At 35.6% G+C, this 20,497-nt stretch overlaps 1 protein-coding gene across 1 annotated transcript in view; it reads right to left on the reverse strand.

Annotated features, from left to right (window-relative positions):
• The window catches only part of PCDH15 (protocadherin related 15), a gene marked incomplete at its 5' end in the record, with an annotated part of 401,689 nt that overhangs the window by 287,815 nt on the left and 93,377 nt on the right, over nucleotides 1-20,497 (reverse strand). The window contains one exon of the mRNA XM_039366933.1: nucleotides 5,028-5,162. Coding sequence (XP_039222867.1) covers nucleotides 5,028-5,162 — 135 coding nt within the window. The remainder of the gene's footprint in view (nucleotides 1-5,027; nucleotides 5,163-20,497) is intronic.

Raw genomic sequence — 20,497 nt, forward strand, 5'->3', positions numbered from 1 at the left:
TTACTCAATACTTCCATCAATCTTGTCCCGATTGTAGTGGCTCTTCGATTATAAAGACAAGATCATCTGCAAAGGCTTGCATTTTAAACATTTCTTTCTTAATCTCTAATCCTTTGATCTGTCCATCTTTCTGAATCACTCTGATTAGTACCTCCAGGGATAGTATAAACAATAACGGCGATAACGGACAACCTTGCCTTGTACCTTTTTGAATTTGGAAACTATCGGTTATTTCTCCATTAATTATTACTTTTGCTGCCTGTTTAAAATAAACTGATTTGAACATATTTATAAAATTTTCCCCAAAGCCCATATGCAACAATTGATTAAACATAAAATCCCATTTCACATTGTCGAATGCTTTTTGTGCATCGAGGAAGATTAACCCCATTTGCTTTTCATTGTGTACCTCATAATACTCCAATATATCCAGAACAGTCCTGACATTGTTTCTTATGTATCTTTTAGGTAAGAAACCATTTTAATCCGAATGTATAAAATCTGCTAGGAATCTTTCAAGTCTCTGAGCCATTATGGCCATAAAAATCTTATAGTCTGAGTTTAATAATGAGATGGGTCTATAGTTCTTAATATGCGTCAAGTCCAAATTTTCCTTAGGAATCAGGGTGATAAGAGCTTCTTCCCTTGAGGCTAGTATTTAACCATTATTAAAATCTCATTAAATAGTTCCAACAATATTGGGCTTAAAAATTCTTGTACAATTTTATACATTTCTACAGGAAAACCATCTGGCCCTGGGGCTTTGTTATTTTTTTGTTTCTTAATTGCCTCCAAGAGCTCTTTGTTCAACAGATTTTTAAACTCTTCTGGCACTTTCGGTAAATCGGCTGTTTGTAAATACTTTAGAATATCATCATTATTTCTCCATTCATCATCTTTGTATAAGTTCTTATAGAACTCATATGCCACTAGTTTCTTTCCTTCCTTCTGGTATGCCATATCACTTTCTGCATTATAAAGTTTACTAATCCTCTGTTTATTATTATGTTTTTTTTTAATTTTGTAGGCCAGCCATATCCCCGGTTTATTAGCATTTTCAAAGAAATTTTGTTTAGTACATTTTATCTGCTGTCCTAATTCTTCCTTCCCAATGATATTCATCTTATGTTTAATTAGATCTATCTGTTGTTTCAAATCACGTCTTTGTGGTTTCTTTTGTAAATTTTCCTTGGCTCTACTTAATTCATCTTCTAAATTTCTTTGTCATTGTGTTTTAATTTTGTTTTCCCTGGCCATATAAGAGATTGCAACCCCTCTCATATAAACTTTGGCTGTATCCTATAAATTTTGGGAATTCGTATCTTCCTTTTTATTTGTCTTAAAAAACAGGTCCATTTGTTCTTCCAATTTCATTTTGAATTCTTTATGTTTTAGAATTGCTCTTTTCAGGGTCCATCTCCTCATTCTTTTTGGCTCTTTCCATCTGATTCTAACTGGATTGTGGTCAGCCCAGGAGTTCGTATCAATTACAATATCCCCTACCTCCAAATTTAAATCTGCTGACATCCACACCATATCAATTCTGGACCATGATTGGTGATGTCCTGAGTAATATGTAAACTGTTTTTTCCCTAAATTCCTCTCTCTCCAGGTATCCTGAATATTAAGCTCTTCTACCATTTTTAGGAATGTATCAGGTAATGTTCCTCTAGTTTTTTTTCTACTCTTTCCACATTTATAATCTAAGTGTCTATCCACGGTTACATCATAGTCTCCCATAATACAAATGTTGTCGTATTCCAATTTATTAATAATACTATGTAGTTTTTTATAGAATTGTTTCTGCCCCTCATTCAGGGAATAAATTCCCATGAGGGCAATTTTTGTTTTATTTAAGGTTACTTCTATTATTAAGATTCTACCCTCTTCATCTTTATAAATTTGATTTGCCAAGATTTCTTGTTTAATATATGCTACAACTCCTTGTTTCTTGTATTGTGAAAGTGCTGCAAACATGTTTCCCAATTTAGGGCAATTTAATAGATATTGATGTTGTTTTTTTATATGAACTTCTTGTAGCATAATTATATCTAAATTCATCTTATTGAGTTTGTTTAGGAATTTTTTCCTTTTTATTGGAGAGTTGAGACCATTAACATTGATGGATATGGATTCGACACCTTTTCCCCCTCTTTATCTATATTTGGATCTCGTTATTATTGTCGGTCTAGATCCTTGAGTTTGTGAATCTTTTTCTCTTTCTACTAGCGATCTTGTCGGTCTAGCCTCTTTAATTTCTTTGAGTCTATTCTCCTGGTGTTTCCCTTCATTTTTTCCATTATCAATATCCTCTCTATTCTCAACTCGCTTACCATTAGGTTGTCTTTCCTTTCCTTCAGTGGCCTGGGTTAATATCTCTCCTTCCTTTCTTACCTCTCTTTCAACTAGATCTTCCTCACTACCAAAGTTTTTTCTATAGAATTCCTCTGCTTTATCTATTGAGTCTAAACAGAACTTTTTCTCCTGCCACGTGACCAGGATCCCTTCCAGGGTCAACCATCTAAAATCAATATTTTTTCTTGTCAATTTAAAAGTTATTTGTTGATAGGGCCTTCTCAAGTCTCTCACTATTCTAGGTACTTGTTTAAGTACAATCAGTTGTCTACCTCGATACTCCAATAAATCATCTCTGGCCCTGAATAATATTTTGTCTCTGATCGATTTCTTAACAAATCTAACGTGTACTTCTCTGGGGAGATTATGCTGTCTTGTGTGGATTCTGTAGATCTCATCTATCTCACTAGCCATCTCTTCTCTGTTGAACCCCAGAGCCCCCACTAGTATATCTGTCATTATTACTAGTAAGTCTTCACCTTTCATCTCACAGACATTTTGGAACCGTAAGTAATGAGCAGCCTTCTCAAATTCCAGGGAAATAACTGTTGATTCTAATTTTTTGTTAGCCTGAACTAACCTTTTGTTCATTTCATCTACTCTCTGCTCTTCTTTACCCATCCTTTCCTCCATTTCCAAAAGGTTTTGTTCATTTTTCATAATCTGCTGTTGGAAGGATTCAAATTTCCCATTCGTTGACTTTATTTTGTCCTTAGGTTCCCCTGTATCGTTTCTTACTTCTCCTATTTCTTTTTTTAGATCTTCATGATTTTTGCACATAATCTCTTGCATTGATTGCAACATTTGTTGCAAATCTCTAAATGAATTCGCCCTATCTCTTTGTGCCATTTCTTCTAGCGATCTTTGCCTGGCAGGGCTTGGTTGCATCATTGTGGTGTGTGTTGTCTGTTTCCTCCCTAGTCTGACCCTTGTAAGATTAGGAATACTAGATATCTTCTTCAGTTCTCCAAACCAACTTCCCCACTTATTTACAGTTTTTGTAATATTTTCCAGAATATCAAAATTGTCATTTAAAGTCAAAAATTTCTACACAGATATCTACTTGTCTGTTTACAGACAAGACTAAATATACTCAGCAGTCACTTTCCCTTAATTTTCCCCCCTCTTGTGTCTATTCTCTCTTCAACCAGTAGGTGTCTCTCTGGCTTTGTCTCTGGTATTCAACCTGCCCACTTGTTTCAAAATGTCTATCTCCTTGATTTCTTCCAGGCTTTCACTTTGTAGTTTAAAGTAAGCTTACTTTTCAAAGTTAAACTTTCCTTCCTTGGAATAAAAAAAGAACCGTCTTGTATGCTTAACAAGTTTGTTAATCAGTAGTTTGGTGTTCTGTTGTTGCCAAGCAAATTTTCAAGAACATCCTTAAATGCTTTCCAGGTTTTTCTCTGGCTCCACTAACAGATCTTCAAACCACTTGTCATTGATGACGTATATAAATTGTGGACCAACAAAAATGCTTTCCTTAATCTTGGCATCAGTTATTCTTGGAAACATCAGCCTCAAATAATGAAAGTCTTCATCTTCCTTGTTCATCATTTTCACAAAAATTTTCATCAGTCAGAATTTTATGTGGAGTGAAGTCAAAAAATATCTTTGTCGCATCAACAAGTGGTTCATGTTTTTCTGACCTGAAACCAAATTCTTTCAGAATGTTTAACCTATTATGAGTATCTTGCATTGCTGTCCTATTTACACATGTTATAACAATACTTGGTATAACTGAGCTGCATTCCAAGCAGCACAGCCATTACTTTTAGGTCTCACTGATATTCCAGTTGTCTTTGGTGTACGGAATGTACTTTAACAACATTTCCATGTTTTTGTATATTTTTTTCATGTTTGCAACATAGCCAACAGGTACTGAAGGATGTCTACTGCCATTGTGCAAAAACAGGAGATTTCTTTAAAATGGTATGTGATTATTTTCATGATTTGCAGTCAAAAATCTATAAGATACACCCACTACCCACACCCTGAAGTATTCAGGAAGCAAAATCCAGTACTTCTTACATTTTTTAAAGAAATGTTAGGTTTCAGAGGAGCACAGTTTGAAAACATTGGTCTGAAGTATGAAAGCTGCATTCAATAAATGACCAGATCATTCCTGGAGACAAAAACATATCATTTGTGCAGGGGCAACATTTAATCATTTGCCATAACCTAAGACTAGAACTGATGGTTTACATTAAAGATAGATAGATTTCACTGGATAGTTTATATATAAATATAGTTTATATTTGGACAACTATGTCTTAGGAATCCTGTGGTTTTATTTTTTTTTGTTTGTTTTTAGTTTTGCTTTGATATTATTTCAAGTGTTTCTCAGGAAGTCCAATGAGTTGGTCAGGGCTAATCTTAAACTCTAATACTACCTTTCCAACTGTATATTAAACACTTCACCAGATTAACTAGAGACCCATCAGCTACATTTGTATAACTACATAGCTTTATTAATTTTAATCATATTTACTTGCTATTTTATACATTATGCAAGGTCTGATCATTTTATTGTTTTATGTTCCATAGCTTGTCCAATTCTAATGAAATTCTAACAGTTTTCTTAAGATCTCTGTCAAATTAAATTTTCAGTTTTGCAATAGTTGAAAAAATTACCAGTATCATTCTGACAAAACTCTTAAAATCTCATTGCTTACCGAAAATGTGTACAACTGCTGAAATTCTCTGTCAACTGGCTGAAGTAAGGTGAGGTAACGGGCTATTCCATTCTGAGTCACGGTGAAAAATGTATTGTAATCATTTAGAAACAGATGGAGCAGTGGGTCCTTTGTCTTCAAAGTAAAACAAAATGATAATTACATTCTCAAAGAGATAATAACAATATATATATATATATATATATATATATATATATATATATATATATATATGTAGGTCTTTGGTTGTTCGGGTTTTCTCCCGCGTAAAATTGGAAGTGTCTTGGCGACGTTTCGACGAAGTCCCATTCGTCATCTTCAGGCTGGTGTTTTCAGCTTCGTGCTTTGAGCAGCAATGTGTGGTCTTAGCTGTTTCTTCCTTTTAACTGCCAGTGGGGGTATGAACTGATTGGGTGGGAGCTTGGCTGTGTTCTGATTGGGTGGAGGTGTGTTCTGAATGGTTAGGGGCTTGGCTGTGCTCTGATTGGCTGGGGGAGTGTTCTGTTTGGTTGTGCTCAGGTTAGTCTGAGTTGCAGAGGGGTTTAAGATTTTGGGCTGCCTTGCTATTTTTTGGCTTCGCGTTCGTGGTCGTGCCTCCTCTTCATGGAGGGTGTCAGTTTGCTTCATGTATGGATTGGAGGGGTTTAAAGTGGCTAATGATGCAGCTGTGGTCTGGCTTCTGGTTTGTGGTCGTGCCTCGTCATCGGTGTGGCTTTGGGTTTGTTTTTTGCGTGGATGTGTGGTGGTGACATCCTGTGTGGTTTTTGTGAGTGTGGGTCTGGTATCATTTTTTTGTGTTAGGGAGTCGTTTGTCAATAAGGGCGGGTTTCCAAATGGCTGGTAGGCGGGAGGTATCATCTCGCTTGTTCATGCTGTGTGGGCGTTTTTCTATCTCAATGGCTTCTCTGATTATTCTGTTATTAAAATGTTCACTTTTGGCAATGGTTCTGGTATTTTTAAAGTCAATTTCATGTCCTGTGGCTTTAAGGTGTTGGACCAGGTAAGATGTTGGTTCCTCTTTTTTGACTGAGTTCTTATGTTCTTCAATGCGTGCACTTATTCTTCTGTTGGTTTGTCCGATGTATGTGGTGGGACAAGTGGTGTATGGGATTTCGTATACTCCTTGATTTTCTAATTCAATTTTATCTTTGGGGTTTCTAAGGATGGTGGATATTTTTCTGTTTGTGCAGAATGCTGTTTTGATGTTGTGTTTATGGAGGATCTTACTGATTCTGATGATGAGGCACGACCACAAACCAGAAGCCAGACCACAGCTGCATCATTAGCCACTTTAAACCCCTCCAATCCAAACATGAAGCAAACTGACACCCTCCATGAAGAGGAGGCACGACCATGAACGCGAAGCCAAAAAATAGCAAGGCAGCCCAAAATCTTAAACCCCTCTGCAACTCAGACTAACCTGAGCACAACCAAACAGAACACTTCCCCAGCCAATCAGAGCACAGCCAATCAGAGCACAGCCAACCCCCCAGCCAATCAGAGCACAGCCAAGCCCCTAACCAATCAGAACACACCTCCACCCAATCAGAACACAGCCAAGCTCCCACCCAATCAGTTCATACCCCCACTGGCAGTTAAAAGGAAGAAACAGCTAAGACCACACATTGCTGCTCGAAGCACGAAGCTGAAAACACCAGCCTGAAGATGACGAATGGGACTTCGTCGAAACGTCGCCAAGACACTTCCAATTTTACGCGGGAGAAAACCCGAACAACCAAAGACCTACATACAAACACCCGCGAAAACCTCAGAAAACATATATATATATATATATATATATATATATATATATATATATATATATATATATATAGATATATATATATATATATGGAATGAATAAAGCGCGTTCACCAGGAGAGTTTAAAGTTAAAATACTTTAATTAAAGTATTTTACTATATTAAAAGGTTGCCAAGCTTTCGTTGGGAAAACTCCCCAACATCTTCAGGGCTGAGAGACCATTTCTAACTTTAATTAAAGTATTTTAACTTTAAACTCTCCTGGTGAACGTGCTTTATTCATTCCATTTATAATTATGCCCGGGAGTCGCATTTTCACCATCATTATTGAATATATATATATATATATATATATATATATATATATATACACACACACACACACACACACACACACACACACACACACACAAAGACTACTTTAATGATAGCATTAGAAATTTGGACTAACAATGACATTCAGGAGAAAAATGCAATCAACATAAATTGCTCGAATAGCAATTTCTCTTTTGAATTGGAAGGAGATATTGGAAAATAAAGCCCTATTCTCACTTCCCTGCTTTTAACCAAAATATGAGAGACAAAACTCCATTATTTCCCTCAGTAACTAAGACTCTGATCACAGCAGGTTTAGGACAATTTGGTAATTAATAATTATTTCTATAACAATCTTAAAAAAGCAATGGGAGGTTGAAAACCCTAGCCATCTGCTACAGTATATGAACAAAAACCTCAGATCATAGCAAAAATTATACTTGAATGATTAAAAGCCAAAGGCATGCTGTGGTTTCTATTGAGAACAATTAGTTTAAAGGTGCTGGCTGGTGATCTGTGTGGGTTGTGCTGGGGGGCTTTTGAGTGGCATTCTACAGCCTGATGCCCTTCTCTCCCGCACTTGAAACACCCCATTTGCTTCTTGGCCATAGCCGATGGTTTCACTGGTTCACGTGTCAACTCAGGCGGTGAGCGGCTCCATTGTTTTCCTCGGCAGTGCCTCTTCAGTATGTCAATTTTTGCTTCCTCTGCCAAGACGTACCATTCATCAAGTTGGCGTGGTTCCCCTCAGGGCAGGCAAGCATCATATAGGTCATAATTTAGTCCATCTTTGAAATAGCTAAGGAGGATGTCTTCTGGCTAGTTCAGTTTGCTGGCAATGGCCTGGAATTCTTGCGTATATTCATCTACCGGGTGTTTGCCTTGTCTCATCATTTTGATCCTTTTGCGGGCTTTGCAATCAGCCAGGGGGTCCTCAAATTGCCTTCTCAGAGAGGACATGAAATAGTTGAAATCGTTAAGCTCTGGGGCATTGGAGTCGTGCAAGTTCACCAGCCAATCTGCGGCCGGCCTGTCCAGGGCAGATTGCACGATCCGGATATAGGCTTTGTTGCTGGGGATGTGCCGCCCGTATTCCTCCATGTAGCTAAGGACTTGGGTTAGGAAAAACCCCAAGCGTGTCGGTTCCCCCTTGGATCTCACATCCAGTGGCGGGAGTCTTGGAATGGATCGGTACTTTCGTTGTTGGTGATAGTGTCTTCCATCCAGATCGCCGTCTGTGGGTCGGTGGGGAGTGGGGACTACTGGATCAGCAGACAACCCCGGGGCTGTGGGTTCCACTTCCCCCTCGGTGTCTCTCCCTTTGTGGCTCCAGGAGCTGGGGCGGCCGTAGGGCTCAGAATTCTCCTCTCCTAGGGAGCTGAGGGTTCTCTTCATCAGGTCGGTAGCTTTCTCTAGGATCCAGCCTGAGTACGGTTCCCAGCTCTCTTTCTCTTCACTTGCATGCAGGGATTTCTCCATTTCCTGCTTCCATTCTGGTTAGTTGGCCCCCTGTCTCAGGGTCACCTTTCTTGATTTCTTTTCTTTACTCGCTTTTCTTTCCAATGCCCATTGACCACCGAGTTTGTGGTCCCATGTCTCCATGACCTCTTCTCCTGAGGAATCTGACCTCTCAGATCCCGACATCTGGCAGGGTTTCAGTCGGGGCAGCGGCTCCCTTTCCGGGGAGTTTTCTCCCTTCCCTGCTCCGTTGTCTGACATGGTAATTTTTGCAAAGTCCCCTGGCAAGGTTCTCCCTTCCAGGTGGACTAATTCTGCAGGTCCTGTCTAATTAAGGACCCACCCCACTTTGCATCTTAAGAAGACAGAACTGGACTTCCGGTGGTTCCAGCGACGACGAATGGCGGCGTTTTACAAAGCCGCCCGTTCCTGGTGCGTGTAAAAGCTGCGGGACTTTGACAATCAGCTGTCCTGCGGCTTGAATCTCCTCCCTGGGAAAAAGGGAGGAGGAGAGCTCTCAGGTAGAGGTAAGAGCTCCCCTGGATTCCTGTTATTTTGGGGATCGGAGGGTAGAGCTCCCTCGGAGCCTGAGCAACTCCGCGTTCCAGGGAGACTTCATTCCGAAGTTTTTGGGATGAAGCAAGTTGCCGCTTCCACATCTGCTTTTTTTTCCAGCTGCTTGTGAGTATTTGAAAGCAGACGGAGCAGACCAGGAGAGACTGTGCTTAAGTTTGATGGTGCCTTTAACTTCAGCAAGTTTCCTCTTCCTTTTCTTTTGTTCACTTTCCCTTTAGAAGAAAGTGAAAGTGAAAACTAAAATGGCGATCGTCTTTCTTGCCTGATTTGCATTACAGAGTAAAACCTGGATACAGATTAACTCTTTAAATACAGAAGTAAAAATTTGGCTTTTATTGTTTCCTCTTTTTTTCTTTATTTTTTTTTTCTCTTTTTTTTAAGAACACTTAAAAGAACTGTGCCCCCCTTTTTTTTTTCAATAAGAATCTTTCTTCTTGGAACTTAAGAAAATGGCTTCAAAACGTCTGCCTCACGCCCCTAAGGTTCCTATTTTTTCTCCAATGCCTCAGCCTGCATCTCAGAAACCAAAATCACCTCCACCTTCTCCTCCTCCTCCTGCAATTTCTCTTAATGATTTACAAGATGCTTTAAAACAGCATGCCTTGGATATTAAGGAGGAGGTAAAAGATCTTATAATTGCAGAGAGGGCTAATACAGAAGAATTATTGGAGAAAAAGAACAAACAAGTAAGAGACCATATCCTTCTGGCCTTTCAGGGCCTAGCCCTGCACATAGAAAGGATTGATGACCAGATGGAAAAGATTACTGAAAATGCATCAAGGATGGAATTTAGAATGCAGGAGGTAGAGAACAAGATAGAAATTACACAGGATGAACAAATCATTTCACAATATAGGGAGATGGAACACGCATTGCGTATCAGAGGCCTGAGGGAGAACCCTCAGGAAGACTTAAAGATGCTTATTGTGAAAGATATTGCTCCTAATATTGGTTGGCGGCCTGAAATAATTGAGAATGAGATAGAAAAAATTTTTAGAGTTAATTCACGGGTTGCTAGACAGAGAAATCTACCAAGAGATGTGGTTATTTATTTTTCTAGAAGATCTATCCATAATGAAATTATACAGGCTTTTTACAAACAAAAGTTTCAAATTGTTGATCAAGACGTGATAATTTTAAAAGAGATACCTCCAAAAATTTTAAGAGCCAGAAAAGATTTTACTTTCTTGTCTGATGAGTTGAAACATCGTCAAATTCAGTTCAGATGGGAGATTCCAAGAGGAATAATAGTAAATTATGAAGGGATACGTCACAGATTAACTACTGTTTCCAAAGCAAGAGATTTTTATCAGTCTATCTTAAAAGCAAGATTGTCACCACCTCCACAAATAAGGATGACGGAAGAGTCTCTTATGGCAGGAGCCTCATCAATGATGGTTATGGAACAAGCTGCACCGAATTCTGACATAAAAGAGCAAAGGATGACACGAGCTGCCCATAAACGTAAAGAAAAAGAGCAGTTGCAGAAGAGTGGTGAAAGTTTCGTTGTTACAGAGCCTGTGGGAGGGGCAAGACCAAAAAGATCTTCGACAGCAGATCTGCAGGCCATGCTTCAGAGGCTCCAGGCCGGTGGAGATGGTCAGGTTCCTGACCTGGAATGTTAATGGCTTAAACGTGCCCCAGAAACGAAGAAAGATTTTCCATTATTTGAAACAACATAATAATGATTTGATATGTTTGCAGGAGACTCATATAACTTTAAAGGATTCTAAATTTTTGATGAATTCCCGTCTGGGCACACATTTTACTGCTCCAGCCCCTGGGAAAAAAGGGGGAGTGGTAATTTATGTGAAGAAAACTTTTTCAGCTAAACTAATTGAGGCTGATTCTGAAGGAAGATATCTTTTTGTGGAATTATTATTACAAGGCCGAAAGGTTCTTATTGTTGGACTATATGCTCCCAATCAACAACAGAAACAATTTTATAAGTTGCTGCATGGCAAGATATCTCAGTTGGATTATAAATCGGTAATTTTGATGGGTGACTGGAATGGGGTTTTAGACCCAACTATAGACAAAAGAAGTTCCTCTAAAACTTTTATTCAAACTAAATTACCTATGACTTTCTTTGATTTGAAGGAAGAATTGGAGCTTATTGATATTTGGCGAGAAAGGAATACAAGTGATAGAGACTTTACCTTTTATTCTGATAGACACCAGTCATTTTCAAGGATTGATTTTTTTTTGATTACTAGTGACTTCCTCCCTAGAGTGAGGAAGGTGAAAATTTTTCCTAGAACATTGTCAGATCATAGTCCGGTGTGGATGGAGTTATATTCGGAAGACGGGAATAGAAGATCCTGGAGATTGAATGAGAACTTATTTAATCGGGAGGAGTTCGTACAAAAGTGTAAAGAACATTTAAAGGACTTTTTTACTATAAATATGAATAAGGGAACATCGATGTCTATGGTGTGGGACGCTAGTAAAGCATATATGAGGGGAATTTTGATTCAATTGAATAAAGTTTTTAGGGAAAAAGGGTCACAAAGACGTAGAGAAATAGAAGAAGAGATCAAATCAAAAGAACAAGAGTTGGTTCTTAACCCTACTGATAATAATTTAAAGGTATCTATAAAGATGCTTAAGGAACAATTTAACATGTTGATGGCAGATCAGGTGGCTACCAATCTGTCGTATATGAGACATAATACTTTTTGCAATGCGAATAAGCCTGGGAGGTGGTTGGCTTATCAGTTACGAAAGAAACAGAAAGCTAGAATTATAGAGAAAGTAAAATATAAAGGTACTGAGGTTTTTCAGCAAGATTTGATTAAAAAAAGTTTTTTGGACTTTTACACAAAATTATATTCAAGTGATAATATAAGGGGTTTGGATATAGATAAATATTTACAATCAGTACATTTTCCTAGACTTTCAGAGGAACAACAAAATGGGATGAATAGTTTAATTACTGTGGAGGAAATTGGCTTAGCTATTAAGCAGTTAAAGGTTGGAAAGTCTCCTGGAACAGATGGACTGACTTCTAGGTATTATAAGATTTTATCTGAAGAAATGATAGAGCCACTAAAGGAACTCTTTAATAGTATTTTGTTGGGTATGCAAGTTCCTCCTTCTTGGAAAAGAGCTTTTATATCACTGATTCCGAAGGAAGATCAGGATCTTACAGAGCCTAAGAATTATAGGCCAATTTCATTATTGAATGTTGATTATAAGATCTTTACAAAAATTTTGGCAAATAGATTAATGCAGGTTATGAAAGACTTGATTCATAGTGATCAAGCAGGATTTATAACAGGGAGATACATGAAACATAATGTTAGACAAATTATTAATTTAATTGAGTACTTGGATAAGAATAATCAGATTCCTGTGGCTTTTATCTTTTTGGACGCTGAAAAAGCTTTTGATCAATTGGACTGGCAATTTTTATTCTCTTTGGTAGAGAAAATGAATTTTGGGGATAATTTCTTACATGCACTTAAAGCTATATATCAGCAGCAATCTGCACAAATTGTTGTAAATGGGGGATTGACTGAGAATTTTAATATTCAAAAAGGGACAAGACAAGGATGTCCATTATCCCCATTGTTATTTGTTTTAACATTGGAAATTTTATTGATTCAGATTCGGGAATCGAAGTTAATTAAGGGTGTAAAGATAAGGAAGAATGAGTATAAATTGCGGGCATTTGCGGATGATTTGGTTTTAATTTTGGAACAGCCGAATCAGGCGATTGATGGTTTATTAGAACTTATAACACAGTATGGGAATGTTTCTGGTTTTAAAGTTAATAATTATAAGACTAAGATATTATCTAAGAATATGTCAGTTAAAGAAAGGGAAAGTTTGATTAAAGCCACAGGTTTTCAGATGGTAAAAAAGGTTAAATACTTGGGAGTATATCTAACTGCTTCAAATGGAAAATTGTACAAGAACAATTATGAACCACTATGGGCAAAAGTCCAAAAGGATTTAATAGATTGGAAAAAATTGCAATTGTCATTGTTGGGGAGAATTTCAGCTGTAAAAATGAATGTTCTACCAAAGTTTCTTTTTTTGTTTCAGATGATACCTATTCTTAAAAAAGAGGCAAATTTGGAGGAATGGCAAAAGGGTATCAATAATTTTATATGGGCCGGGAAGAAACCAAGGGTTAAATTTAAGATATTACAGGATGCTCGAGAAAGAGGGGGACTTAAGGCACCCAATTTGAAATTATATTATGATGCAGCCGCCCTAACTTGGTTAAGTGATTGGCTTAATTTAACAAATATGGATATTCTTTTTTTGGAAGGTTGGGATTTAATATATGGTTGGCATGCATATTTAATTTTTAATAAGAAAGTTGATCGGACTTTTAAATCACATATTTTGAGGAATGCCTTACTTCGTGTTTGGAAGAAGTATTATTATAGATTAAATTATAAAATACCTATCTGGGGGATTCCCAGACATGCAATTGAGGGAACCTCTAAGGGGACAAATTTTGATAAAATTTCATATAAAGAATTGTTAATTTGTTCTGGTTCGAATTGGCATTTGAAATCCCTAGATGTATTAAGGCAGCAAAATATTCTACAGTCATGGTTTCAATATTTACAAATAATGGATAGATGGACTGTAGACAAGAAAGAGGGAATAACACTAGAAGATAGACAATTGGTTATGCAGATTAAAAACCAAGGTCCGGCTCATATAAAAAGAATATATAATGTTTTATTAGAGTTAGATTCGGAAACAGAATTGGTTAAAGATTGTATGATTAAATGGGCTCAGAATATACAGGAGCCGATCTCATTGGATTTATGGGAGATAATTTGGATAAGAAATGTTAAATTTACACAAGCTCAAAATTTGAGAGAAAATTTTTATAAAATGTTTTATAGATGGCATTTAGATCCTAAAAAATTATCTTGTATGTATTCCAACATACAGCCCAAATGTTGGAGATGTGGCAATAATGATGCGACATACTTTCATATTTGGTGGAATTGTAAAAAAGTAAAGGCTTTTTGGATTATGATTTGGTGGAACATTCAAAAGATTTTTAGAAAGAAGATAAAGTTTACTCCTCAACTATTTTTACTTGGTATTTTTGTTGACTTAAATGAAAAAGAAACTACTTTGATGTTGAATTTATTAACTGCAGCAAGGTTACTAGTAGGTCTATATTGGAAGAAAGATTCTTTGCCTACTTTAGAAGAATCGATATTTAAAGTATCTAGTTTTGCAGAAATGGCAAAAATTTCTGCTTATTTAAAGGATCATACACAAGAAAGATATATTACTGTATGGGGAAGGTGGATAGATTATATTCAGAAAAAATATGGAATTAAAAAGTTTTATTTATTTTATGAATGAATATCAAATATTATAGAGAATTGTTTTATAAGTTATGGAGTTAAAGGTTAATTATGATATTTTTTTCTTTCTTTTTTTTTTCTTTTTTCTTAATTATTATAATTTTCTTTTTCTTTTTTTTTCTTAACCCTGTATTCTGCTCTGGGAAGTGAAGGGAGGGGGGGTGGGGGTGGGAGGGAGGGTAAGGGGGGGTTCTCTATTTTAAAATTTTATTGTATTTTTACAAATGATTGTATGTTTTAAAAAATAAAAATTTTCAATAAAAAAAAAAAGAAGACAGAACTCTTGGAATATTTCTTCCAACAGGCATCTTTATTAAGAGAAGATGGTTGCAGGCGTTCTAGACAGGACCTGGGGCCCAAGCCCTCCCATTCAAGGTTTTAAGTAGTCCAAAGCAGCCCCCCCACCCCACCATCCTTCCAGCGACAATCCCAGGCGTTACATTTCCACCCCCTTTTTCCTCACAGCCAGCGGAAGGGAGACTTCAGAGAGGAGTACATGAAAGGTGATGGGCCCTATTGTTATGGTTAGTCCTTTTGGTGATATCCACATTCAGTCCCTTTGAAGTTGTAATGAAGGAAGTGAGAGCCATAAAACCCCTTTGCTCATCCCCCTTCCCCTTCATAGTATGACAGAATCCAGAGAGGGCAGAAATGGGGTTTTCCATAGTTGATAACTAGAGATGAAATATAATTGGATTCTGACAAAAGGACAGTACTCCTGAGATTAAATAGTATTTAATCTCAGTACTTCTGAGATTAAATAGTATTTTCCCAGATAAAGGATGATGTACTAACAGCAAACCATTGGGCTCCAAGGCAATACAGAGAAATAAATATTTAATACCATCAATTTTCAGACCAAAAGCCACAACATTGAGACTTTCCCTTTCCAAAAATATTGCAATGTTTTTTTTCTCTCTCTTCATGTAATGATACTTAATAATGGGAAAAAATACATTATTATGATGAAGATATTTAGCATGTCAGTTCATCTGTTAATTAATTGGAAACATGACATTTTTGAATTATCTGAAAAAAAAATACAGCTATTCCTTGACTTTCAACCATCCATTAAGCAACCATCTGAAGTTACAATGGTACTGAAAAGAGTGACTTACAACTAGCCCTCACACTTAAAGCGATTGCAGTTTCCCACAAGATCATGAGATCAAAATTCAGGTACTTGGCAACAGGCATGTTTTTACAATGGATGAAGCATATCCCAAGATCACGTGATTGCCATTTGTACCCTGCATTCTTCCAACAAGCAGCATCAATAGGGGGAGCCTGATTCACTTAATGATTTTATGATTTTCTTAATAACTGCAGTGATTTCATTGGCAAAAAAGGTAATAAAATTGGGCACAACCCACTTAACAATTGCCTTGCTTAACCACAGAACTCTTGGTCCCAATTATGGACATAAGTCAAGAAATACCTATAATAGCTATTTCTATCAGATCTGAGATGTAAAACCTTTCACAATCACTATAAACGCAGCAAAAAAATATATATAGAACTTTTTTTGCTGTGTTATTTGTATTTTTACAGTTGAGGAGGTCTGATGGTCCTATAACTGCACCACTACAATCATTTGAAAGGAACCAGCAATCAGGGAAAGAATTACAAGTATTTTTTTTTCAATTCTTGATATATTGAGTTTTTTCTCCCTATTGGTTCTCTCTTACACATTAATCTTGAGATCAAGCAGTATTACAGAAAAGACTGCTATATATAGATAGGAAGTAGAAGAGATGGTCAAAAGAATACAGAATTACAAAACATGACTGGGCTCCTTCAGTGAAATTACAACGCTGAGGGGGGGACTAGACAGAGTTGTCCATTGTCACCATTGCTGTTTGTTTTAACTTTGGAAATATTGTTGATCAAAATTCGAGAATCACAGCAAATAAAAGGAATAGAAGTTAATAAAAAAGAATATAAATTAAGGGCTTTTGCAGATGACTTGGTGGTTACCTTATCTCAACCCACTCATTCTGTAATAGAGTTATTACAATTGATATATCAATATGGACAGGTTTCGGGTTTTAAAATTAATAACAATAAGACTAAAATATTACCCAAAATATGACTAATATGGATAAGCAGATTTTGGTTAATCTGACAGATTTTGAGGTTGTTGATAAGGTAAAATATCTGGGGGTTACTTTATCTGTCTCTAATGTAAAATTGTATAAAAATAATTATGAAAGGTTGTGGGTCAGGATACAAAGAGACTTGAAAAATTGGGAGAAGTTGCAATTATCTCTTTTGGGAAGAATTGCGGCGATTAAAATGAATGTCCTGCCTAAATTCCTTTTCTTATTTCAAATGATACCTATCTTAAAGAATGAGGTCAATTTAAATGAATGGCAGAAAGGTATCAATAAATTTATCTGGGCGGGGAAAAAACCAAGAGTAAAGCTTAAAATTATACAAGATATTTGTGAGAGAGGTGGACTCAAGGTACCGAATTTGAAATTGTATTATGATGCTGTGGCCTTAACATTAATTAGTGATTGGGTTAATTTAACAAATGTAGAAATACTCCTCTTGGAGGGTTGGGATTTACTTTTTGGATGGCATGCCTATTTAATTTTTAATAAAAAAGTTGACCGGGTTTTTAAATCCCATATTATAAGGATTTCTTTACTTCGGGTTTGGAGGAAATATTACAGAAGTGATTCTAAAATACCATTATGGGCTATACCTTGGCATGCGATAGAGGGGATAAGGAGAGGAGTTAAGATGGATAGTGTTTCTTATGCACAATTGCTTAGATGGGATGGTAAAATTTGGCAGTTAAAATCTTTGGAAGATTTAGCACAAGAAAATATTATATATTCATGGTTTCAGTACAGACAAATAGCGGACAGATGGAAGATAGATCGTAATGTGGGCTTGCTTAGAGAAGATGAAAATTTTGTTAAACAAGTAAAAGATCAAAGACGAACTCATATTAAGAGAATTTATGGGTTGTTAGTAGAACCAGAATTAATTAAAGAATGTATGATTAAATGGGCACAAAATTTTGGTGAACCAGTTCTACTAGATACCTGGGAAATTATCTGGGTGAGAAATGTTAAATTTACACAAGCCCAGAACTTAAAGGAGAATTTTTATAAAATGTTTTATAGATGGCACCTTGATCCACAAAAAATGTCTCGTATGTATCCTGACTTACAGCCCAAATGTTGGAGATATGGTTGTTTGGATGCTACTTATTACCATATTTGGTGGTCGTGTAAAAATATAAAAGCCTTTTGGATTAAGATATGGTGGAATATTCAAAGAATTTTTAGAAGGAGGGTAAAATTTACCCCACAATTGTTTTTGTTAGGTATTGTTACCGATTGTGATACTAAGGAGGTTATATTGATGTTAAATTTAATTACAGCCGCAAGGTTGTTAGTAGGGCAATACTGGAAGAAGGAATCTTTGCCTACTTTGCAAGAGTGGTTTTTTAAAGTATCCTATCTGGCGGAAATGGCAAAGATTTCGGCTTTTTTAAAGGATCAATCGCAAGAGAAGTTTTTTGTGGTATGGGAAAAATGGATAGATTTTATACAACATAAGTTGGATATAAAAATATTACTTAGTTTATCAATAATTTATATACAAATTTTAATATTTTATAGATTGTATTATTTGTTTTTCTTTTTACATGTTTTATTATTATTTTACTTTCTTATATTTCTTTTCTTCTTTCTTCCTCTTTATTCTTTTTTTTAAGTATTTTCTTTTTTTTCTTTAATATTTATGTCTTTTATATATATATATTATTGTTAATTATTCTATTAGTAGTTTAAGTAACGTATTTAGACTTATCTATGGTTTATATTTTTTTTTAAGAATTCAAAAAAATTTAATTAAGCCTATATTCAGCTCTGGGAAAGTTGAGGGAGGGAGTGGGAGGGTTGGGGTGGGTTGGGGAGGGTTGTTTTTTCTTATTTTGTAAAAATTTAAAAATTTTCAATAAAAAGAATACAGTATTACAAAACAGCCTAATTAAAATATAGCTTAAAATGAAAAAAAGGTGTGATGATTCATGCATTTTGGCCAAATGCATGAAACACAGACACAAAGAACAATTGGAAAAATATTCACTCATGCTTCTACTGTTAGTTATAGAAGTAGTTTTTACTGCATTAAGTGGTTCTCGCTCATCAGCTTATTAAGTATATTTAAAGAAAGGATACATTTCTTTAAATTAATTTTGTTAATTCTATTCTGATTTTAATTTTTGTTTGCTTAATTTTTCTTGATAGATGGACAGCCATAGCAATTTGTTTAATAAGTAAAATAACAAATAAGCATTAATATGACAAGCTATAATCAGCTTGCTTGTATTTGTTGTGTAGGAAAATGAAAGCTTTCACTTTTCATTTTTAAAAGTAGGGAATAAATTATTGTTATGAACCCTGAAAACAATATTAGAAAAATAGCAAATGAGTAAAGTATCAAATCTAGTTTTAGCTTTGAAACCAAATGATGAAATTTGCTTTAACAATTAGTTTTCAAAGAAAGCACAAAGAATTGTGATAGTTTCAAAACACTATTGTATACTTTTATACTTTTATACAAAAAATACTTTTTTGTATAAAAGAAAATAAATTAAAAAAATTCAAGAGGTAAAAGGTAAAAGTAACACATCAAAAAGAAGGTACACTTAAAATACCTACAGGAATGGCACCTGATGGAATCTAAAAAGCAAAAATAAACAAATAAATAGATTAAGTAGAAACACTTGCCCCTATGTAATAGATACTACCCAGTTAAATAATCTATTGAAATAATAGAGAAGGCTGGGTGGTCAATATTTATTATGAAAACCTCGGTAAAAAGATTACAAGTATGGGTTGAAATGAACTATTATATCAAATGCTAAATTTCTCTTAATAGCTTTCCATTATATGGTTGAAGGGCAGGGACTAATATGATTTTGTTTTTCTGCTGAAGTGCTGCTTGCACCATTGGATTATTAGTCTGAATTTTAATTTACAACCAAATGCTAGTTCTCAGAAGGCTAAAAGAAAGGAAAAACTCTTTGGTAAAATATGGAGGTGTATTAAGTCATTTCCCTTATATTACGTATCTGGCTTTTCATTGTTTTTCATTATATTGGGCCTTTTGGTTTATCCAGCATTTATTCTGAGCCAATTGAGATGAGTTAAGGATGACTGTGGATTTTCAATTATTCATTTCAGTTATTACATCTTAAACAGCATGACTATGAATCTAGGCTCATATTCATTACATTAAAGTCTCACAAATAAACTACCTGCCTAGCTTGCGAGTGGTGCTTGTTCTTAATAAGTTAGATCTCATACACTTTGTAAAGAAATGATCCTGTGCTGTATAACTGAGATTTGCTGGATTAGCTAATGTGCTTGAAGAGACCGTGTAGCATTTAGCATATCGATTTAGATTTTGAGCACGGTAGTTACTAACATTTACAAATAATCCATTTTTCTCAAGCCCAGACTTTCTTTTGTCATTGTGAAATTTCAACATGGAAACCTAATGTCAATAGTACTTGAAAGAGAAAATTGAATTGATTCCCTAAAGGAAACCGGAAATTCTGAATTGATCTGCTGAATAAACATGAATTGTGAAGTTGGATAGGATTGATTATTCAAATGGAATCAATAAGTTTGTGAATTGGAGAAGCTCTGCATTGCTATAATAGATCATAACCTGCTGAACTGTAAGTACAATGTTTTAGACTGATGTCCTTCTATTGGGGTGATAGACATTTAATATGGTTTTAGGGATTCTAGGCAATCCCTGGAGTTCTCATTCCAATTGTGATTTACCTTCAATATAGCACAGTGAGTGGGAACAGGATATTAAACAATCACTCTCTAACATCCCTTCTTATCCTTCAACTAAAAAATATAAACTAGCTTATTTGCTCTATTGGTTATAGAACTGAAACAGGCAAAACAATACATGTGGCACATATTTAATTAGCAGCATGATCAAATATAAGTAAAAACACAAATTAATATC

Source organism: Crotalus tigris, unplaced genomic scaffold (genome assembly GCF_016545835.1).
Source record: "Crotalus tigris isolate CLP2741 ecotype Arizona unplaced genomic scaffold, ASM1654583v1 scf7180000020464.425836, whole genome shotgun sequence".
Lineage (NCBI taxonomy): Eukaryota > Metazoa > Chordata > Lepidosauria > Squamata > Viperidae > Crotalus > Crotalus tigris.